The sequence below is a fragment of the Accipiter gentilis genome, chromosome 26, assembly GCF_929443795.1.
Source record: "Accipiter gentilis chromosome 26, bAccGen1.1, whole genome shotgun sequence".
In the NCBI taxonomy this organism is placed as follows: domain Eukaryota; kingdom Metazoa; phylum Chordata; class Aves; order Accipitriformes; family Accipitridae; genus Astur; species Astur gentilis.
This window is the reverse complement of record NC_064905.1, coordinates 11,852,763-11,860,618: the sequence shown is the minus strand read 5'-3', so window position 1 is coordinate 11,860,618 and position 7,856 is coordinate 11,852,763. Positions and strand designations below refer to the sequence as shown.

Here is a 7,856-nt window from a genome sequence, read left to right as displayed (position 1 = left end):
AAAAACGCACCAAAGTCGGAACTGGGCAGAAATCCTTTGGGGAGCCCGAGAGCCTCCCTGGGACGGGGATCACAGACCGCCGAGCCGCACATCCAGAGGGGCCTGCGTGATGCTGAGGTAAACCCGGGGCCCTCTGCCCCAAACACAGCACCCGCGGAGCGGAGGCTTGACTCCGCGCCGGGTGGACTCAGGGAGCACGGCTCTGCGTGCGCAGCGTCCTGTGACCGACCTGGTGGGCCTACAGCGGCATCACCACCAAAGTGCCCGCCGGGGCAGCCCCCTCCCCGCAGGCCGCTGGTGCAGGCGGTGGGGCGAGGCCGGCACCGTCCCCCAGGCGAACTACAGTTCCCAAGATGCATCGCAAGAGCAAGGCGCCCGCCCCTTCGCTGCCTTGTGGGGACGCCGTCGCGGCGCACCCTGGGAGTTGTAGTTCTCCCGTGCCGCTCGGCGGCCCGCGGCCTATAACGGTCCGTCCTGTGGAGGACTCCCCTCCCCGTGATGCAGCGCGCCACGGTTACGCAGAACGCGGCGCGCCGCCGGCGACGGTCGCGGTGCCGGGGGCCGCGGGCGAGCGGGGCGCAGCCGCTGGCGGGCCCCGGGCGCAGGCCGTGGGCCATGTCCGAGAGCGGCGGCGCCGGCGGGGCCGCCCCGGGCGGGGGAGGCGGCGGAGCGGGCGGCGGAGGGGGCGCGGGCGGCGCGGCCTCCGGCTCGGGGCCCGGCGCCACCGACCCGGCCTCGCTGCCGCCCGGCGACGCGCAGCTTATCGCCATCATCGTGGAGCAGCTCAAGAGCCGCGGCCTGTTCGACGGCTTCCGCCGGGACTGCCTGGCCGACGTGGACACCAAGGTAGTGCCGCCGAACCGGGCGGGCGCGGCTGCCGGGCAGCCCCCGGGGCTCGCCGGCGGGACGAGGCGGGGGCGGCGCGGCCGGTGTCTCTTCCCCAGGCCGGAGCCGCCGTCACCGTCCCTGGACCCCGGCCACCGTTGGCCGAAGGGACACCCGCATCCCCTCCCTCTCTCCCCTCGGTGTCCCGCCTTCGGGGCTGGGGGAGGCCGCCCAGGATGGCGTGCGGCAGCTGCAGTGCCGCTCTCTCGGTCGGTGGGGTTTCATGCCCCCGCTGCGACTGGCATCTGTCGGACAGGCTGCCCTGGAGGTGGTCTTGGCTTGAAGCGGTAGCAGCGCTCCGGAGGAGAAACAGGCTAGAGAATAGGCTTGGTCTTCCATTTTCTAGCCCTGGCCTTATTAGGAAAACAGTCTCCTGTAAGGACATTGCTGCTCTCGAGCATAATCCCCACATTTCCAAAACATTTAACCTTTCTTTCTCGAGTAGGTGTTCTCAGACTGTTGTTTGAAACGGATTTCTTCCTCAGTCACATGAGCTCCTGAGCATTTGTTGACAATATTGAAGTTGGGTTGTTCAAAATTGCCCTGTCAAAATTAAACACTGGTGGTTTATTTTCACAAACTTTTACGCCTTCAGCAAGAGTCCCGTTCTGGGACCTGCAATTGTTGTTCTGGGCCACTCCAGCAACTGTCACAAAACCATTTCTGAAACTGTCAGGTCATCTGCACAGAGCAGCCATAGGCCAGAGCAGCTTTGTCAGGGTAGATACACGCTGCCCAGGGCAGACACTGCATGTCTGTTACCAACCCTTTCATTCATCATCCCATCTGCATATCAAATTATGAAATTCAAATGTTGCCACCCTCTTGTCTTTCCTTGCACGGTACCAGGATCTGGATGGTCCTATGTATCTATGTGGGTTTGTTAGTTCAATTCCTGTTCACTGAAATTAAGCTTCCACTGATAAAACCCACATAATTCTTATCTTCTGTGTTACTGTCACAAAAGCAAATTGTAAAGTTCTTTGTTAGTGACAATATTACTCAGCCAGTTTCCTAGGAATTCTGTGATAGAGGGTTTCCAGACAACAAGAACTCTGCTTAAACAACTCCTGTCTGCACAGGCAGTTTGCATTTCACTAAGTAATATTACGAGCAGACAACAATTTTAAAACCAATCTACCCAGTTATTTAAATTATTATAATAGCACTCCGACCAGCTGTTCTTTGCAATTACCTGTTGCGTTCTCAGGTAAAACAAGCTTACCTTTGTCCACACAGTGAAAGGATGGAGAACACAGACAACAAAACAGTAGTGTACATGACAAAAGATGTACTATGAAGAACTCTGGTAGGGGATTGTTTTGAGATCTTTTAGCTATTTAGCTGGATTATTTTTTTATTATTATTTTTTTTTAGCCAGCGTATCAAAATTTGAGGCAGAAAGTAGACAACTTTGTATCGACCCATCTGGACAAACAGGAGTGGAATCCAACAATGAACAAAAACCAGTTACGCAATGGGCTGAGGCAGAGTGTGATTCAGTAAGTAAGCAACATTCTATAAAATCGTGGTAATGCTATTTGATAAGTAATATATAACTACCTTATCGCCCAAGTCAAATAAGAATTTGTAGAATTAATTTTTTCACAACACTTTCTGCTGTGCTTTCCTGAGTTTCATTGTAATAGTGGATGCAGTCTTAACTCTGATTAAAATGCTTTCTGCTTTACCTGAAATTTGTATTTTCATGGAGTTGAGCAGCATGGTGAAGTACTCATATTTGCTACCTAGCAAAGTTATTGCTGCAAATAACCAAAACTGTGCCTGATGTGCTGAGCTGAATGACCTTGATCTCTGTTTTTAGAGAAGAGCCTACATCACTTCAAGAAAAAATCCTGAAGATGCCAAAGCTTAAGTAGACTCCAACCACTAGCAGGCAGTAATCAAACTGGGCTAGCCTGATTTCATGCAGCAGAGGGTAGCTTTTGTACAACTATTTAAGATATTACATTTTCAGCACAGCAGGAAAGCCGGCTTAAACTATGCTGCTTAGAGGTTTTGGTTTAGTATCTCTTGCTGCTAACTCAAGTATCTCTTGCTGCTAACTCATTTCAGTCTGAAGTATGAGCCTTAGCTTGTTTGACTAAAAGTCATGGATAAAAATGTCATAGTAAAAGTTGTGGAGAGGGGCAGTAGGGAACTTGATAATGGCATTTGTTCTAACAGCTTTCCTTGTAAGCATATCTCACGCACAGAAGAAACTATTTCAGAGCACTTGATAGAACCTGTAAATCATTAGCATGTAACATTAGTTTGTTTAATCTGTAATTAGAGAAGGGGGTGTCCACTGGAAGTACAGAATTTCATGTCTTGGAATCCTTGAGACATGTTTGTCACTTAATGCTTTCTCTTATTTCACGTTACTCTACCACTAGAATGAAGCGGACAATTGAAAATTGTATCAGAGAGCCTGTAATGAGAAGAATGTAAAGTACTCCCTTTAAGTAGGCCATTAGTATAAAGAATAGACACACAGTATTAGGGAGTTTGAAGAGTCCCTGTCACTCCTGTGGTTGCAAGACTGAGTGCTGAGGGTATCAAGATGTGTATGCCCTTTGTTGCATGCACATATGTGTGTGCTGTTACCTGGAGGTGACATGATGTGCCATGACCCTGCACCCACTCGCTCACCAGCATTCACAGCCGTGTTAGTCTTGTGGCTCCTTTTCTGAGTGCCAGGCAATGTCTCCATTTCCTGTCCCCTGCTCCCTTGCAGACATGACTTAAGCCTTCTAGACAGCCTGTGCCCCACAATCCAAGAGTCTGACACAGCCCCTGAAGTAATAAGTCACTTCAATTACTAGTGTTCAGTTCCAGAAACTTTGCTGTGTGCTACATGTGCTTGTTTTTATAATTAATACCCATCTGTCTAGACTAACAGTTACAAGGAGTGAGTGACAGTAATGTTATTAGGGGGCAGGCCTCTTCTCCCTTCCATCAGCCAAAAAAAAGACTGTGCTCTCACCTGCCCTCCTCCTCAGAATAGCTTGTTTCCCTTGTTTGTGCCAAAATGTGTTTGTTTGCTTTCATGTTGACCTCATTTCCACATGAGCCCTATTAAAGTGGCTCTTGTCCAACATGTCATTTAAGTACCTGGGAGACCAGATGTCAGTTGTTAATTCTGTAGGGAGAAGTGAGAGGGGGTTGGGGGAATTAGGTGATTGAAACAGCTCCCTGTTAAGGATCTACTGAGTGGGCTGCAGTTCTCACCATGTTAATGCTAATTGCAGTTGACAGGAGGGCTCTGGAGAATTACTGGAGGAGATTGGGGAGAAGTTTTTCAGAGGAGCTGAATGACTCCTTTGTCTTTATTCAAGGTCAGGAATGCTGGAAGCTGGAGTGGACAGAATTATTTCTCAGGTGGTGGATCCAAAACTAAACCACATCTTCAGGCCCCAGATAGAGAGGGCGATTCATGAATTTTTGGCTGCACAAAAGAAAGAGGAAAGTGTGCCAGCTCCTCCTCCAGAGCCTGAGAATAAGGATCCTCCTGCTCCATCTCAGGATGCCTCCTAAAGGTCTTGTGTCTCTGCACTTACTACTTACGTTTTTCATGTACCTCATCTCTGTAGTTTGTATAATGCAAGATAGAGAAGGCATTGTATTCTTCCCTGGCTTGACAGGGAGGACACTTTGATCATCGGCGTGTTGTCAAAGTCAGACAGTCATCTGAGCTGCTTCCACTTAAGTGTCTGCTAAAAATATATTAGGACTGAAGACATAGGTATGATGTAAAACAGCTATCAAGGAACACTGTGGACTCTGCCAGTGCTGGTTTTGGATCAGGCCAAAAGGCCTTTTATTCCAGTAAAGCATATCCAGCAGTGATTGACGTGGAATTGGCTGGATAGCTTTCAGAACAATATCAAATGGATTAAAAATATATATCCTTTACTGAAATACAGCTGAAAGTAGAGTGGTGACAAGTTATTGTGCTTTAGTATTGAAAGTTTTAGATAGCTCTTCCTTAGAAGATACACTGGGGTGTTGAATTGTTAGTGACTGAAATATTCACTGCTGGAGTAAGGGTAACGTCTCTGAGTGAATAACTGTTCATTCCAAATTGACTGGTTTAAATAGAGCAACCTATATCTTTCCAGCTGAAAGGACTGAGGGTGTCTTTGTTGCAAACATGTTCATTCTGGCTTTTGTGATCAAAATAACTCAAGGGGCCTCAGGGGGCTATAATTGCTACTCTGTCTTAACACAAATGACTATGCACCCATCTCTGCTAAGGCCCTGTATCTTAACGTTGATTTGAATATTGAGGCCTGTGTGCACATTACTGAGAAACCACTATCTTGATGGAAAGTTTCAATCTGCAGCTTTGCTGGGGAACTTAAAACCATACTGCATGCAAGGAAGTTAATTGTGAATTGTTCTATCTGCTAGGGCTTTCTGAAAGCAAAAATTTTCCTTATCTGCAGCTGATTTATTAAGAAGGAATAAGTAACTTGCAATAGCTGTTCTTATGCTTGGAATTATTAGAGCAACTAGCATTTTTAACTTAATAGTAGAAGTTAAAGTGCCTGTAGTATCATCCCGAGTTATTTAGTTATCTGTGACTTGCAGCCTTAATGCCTTGATAGATCTTTGCATTTGTCTGGTTCAAGTAGTTTAAAGTCCATTATAACCTGCAGTTAAGTGCAGCTGTTAATTAATATATTCTAATCTATTCTCTCTTCAAATGCATTTCCTTGTGAAGGTGCCATCCTCTAAATTCTCTTTTTTTCTTGCAGTGAGTTCCTGATACTAAGCAGCTGCAGTTGCAAAATACGTGTCCTGTTAGATTGGCAATGGATTACTTGTTCCATTTGGTGCAGGATTGCTGTCTGCCAAAGATGATTAACCTTTATCAGACCTGTGGGAGGCATTGAAATTGGTGAAATTCAGATGCACCTGGAGTTCTGCATGTGGAGGGACAGCCAAAGTATGAAGATATTTTTGCTATTAACTGCAATACAGAGAGCAGCATGTATACTTGTTAGTCATGCCTTCAGGCAAGGGTTTGGGAAGAAAAAGGGAGTTGGCTCTTCTGGAGGGAGTAGGGAAGTGGTTTGAGATGATACTAGGCTTGGGAGTGGGAAGAAAGATGTTTTGGGGGGTGGGGTAGTAGCTGGGAGACCAAGAGCTGTCAGATTTTCTTTGATATAAGCCAGATGAGAAGAAGCATCATACATCTCTGCTGCATAACACAGCATTGAGTAGTAGGTGCCAAGTCAGGTGTAACTCATTGCACTGCCTGATTTAGGAAAGACATTTCCTGTTTAAAACTGGAAAGAACACTTCAGGATCAATTATCTAGATAATTTCTGTTGCATCGCAGGAAAATGTTTACAGTTGGCTATGACCATAGCTGATTTAATTCTTATTTCCCAGGTAACTCTGGGAAGCAAAGGCCACCAGAGTAAGTAGGTGATCAGTTTGAAACTTGTCTCTTTCAACTTGAAAGACTTCTTTCCTGTGAAATTTCTCAGGTGCCTAGTGGAAACTGTCCTATGCTTTCAGCTTGAATGCATGCAGTGTCCTCTGGATGACAGTCAAGTAGAGAATGTGATCAAGTATTCTGCCAGCAAATGTCCATACCTTTTACAATAAAAGACATCAAAAAGCATCTCTGACTCCTAGCTTTTTCGGAATTTTTTTTCTTAAGGAAAAACTACTTTAAAGAAATCCAGGACTCCTGATTGCTGGAACCCTAATGGAAGTGTGACCTTACACAGTTCATAGATGAATCCAGGTCTGACAACATGGGGTTGTTAGTAGAAGTTATCATGAAATAAGACTGATATTAGTATTCCTCTCCATATACGGTCTCTCAAAAAATCCAAATTATCAAAGAACTGAACTGACTTTACGTCACATCATTTATGAGCTATAAATCCTGAGTAAGTTCAGTCTGGTGCTAGTGATGGTGAAGGCATGTTCAGCCTTGTGAAAACAATGCACTTTTGGCAGTAGGCTGGAGCTATTCAAATTTTTTTTTTTTCCCCCTTTCAGACAGCATTCTTTTAAGAAGCTAATAACTGCCTATGTCACTGAATAACAACGTTTGAATCCTTGCTATTTATGGGCTACATACCTCAACTACAGCCTTACCCATAGACCTTGTATGTGAACAGATGCAATCCCAGCTATACTTCGCTCCCTTTTCAAGCTGGGTAATTTGTAGGGAAGATTGACGCTGTGGTTTAATCTTGTAGCTAACTTATTTTGCATAGTACTTCCTCTCAACACAGTTATATGCAGAAATAGAGATGACAGAACATCTGGCATTTTAAACCCTTTACAAGAGAGCTCTGTGAACTTCACTGCAGTAAGTTTGCACTCTGCACAGTGCTATATAGTCCTGCTGATACACGATTCTTCCATCAATATTTTTATCCCATTTAAGAGTGTTCCTCTCAGAATGGGAACTTAAATGCCTGTACTTTTTAGTGATAACTATATTGGCTGCAACCTTCCTGATATGGTTTGAAAAATGTGTATTTTGGGATAATCTGGTTGTGTGGCTTGACTCTCACTGTTATATAGTCTGTGTTCCTGCTATAAAACAGGACAAGGGGTATGTGAGGAAAGGGCTTTCTCCTGCATGTTGATTTGGTGGTTAAAGGCTGCTCTCTAAATCAGTAGTAGGTGTTTTCCCTTGGAGCCTTAAGGGCAGCTCTTGGCAGGAAGAGATCTTTTACCTCCCGGTAGGGTGTCTCAACCACTTTTCTGAAACTGAGCCATTTATGTAGGGGGGGAAAAAAGGTTCAAGAGTCTAGAAAGAGAGAAAGTGAAAAGGATTTTAACTGTGCTTAGACAAATTCTGGATTACAGTAGTAGTAGTTAGGGAGCAGGAACACCAGTTCAGTTTTAAAAAGCAGTAAGTAGAGCTGGATATATTGCAGCAAAGAGGGAATCTGAACCTGTGTTTCCTACGTCTGACAAGTGCTTTAACAGATGAG

At 45.7% G+C, this 7,856-nt stretch overlaps 1 protein-coding gene across 1 annotated transcript; it reads left to right on the top strand.

Annotated features, from left to right (window-relative positions):
• Window positions 1-615: 615 nt before the first annotated feature.
• Window positions 616-6,520, top strand: BOD1 (biorientation of chromosomes in cell division 1). Its single transcript, XM_049829265.1, has 4 exons — window positions 616-846; window positions 2,263-2,387; window positions 4,224-4,424; window positions 5,646-6,520. Exons 1-3 carry the CDS (start codon window positions 616-618, stop codon window positions 4,420-4,422), a joined length of 555 nt encoding a protein of 184 aa, XP_049685222.1. The 3' UTR covers window positions 4,423-4,424; window positions 5,646-6,520.
• Window positions 6,521-7,856: the final 1,336 nt, after the last annotated feature.

Bases quoted from the DNA above. Each gene is read 5' to 3' on its own strand.
- BOD1 (XM_049829265.1), top strand. From the start codon at position 616: ATGTCCGAGAGCGGCGGCGCCGGCGGGGCCGCCCCGGGCGGGGGAGGC. The intron at 847-2,262 runs GTAGTGCCGCCG...ATTTTTTTTTAG, and splicing joins TGGCCGACGTGGACACCAAG to CCAGCGTATCAAAATTTGAG. The intron at 2,388-4,223 runs GTAAGTAAGCAA...TCTTTATTCAAG, and splicing joins CTGAGGCAGAGTGTGATTCA to GTCAGGAATGCTGGAAGCTG.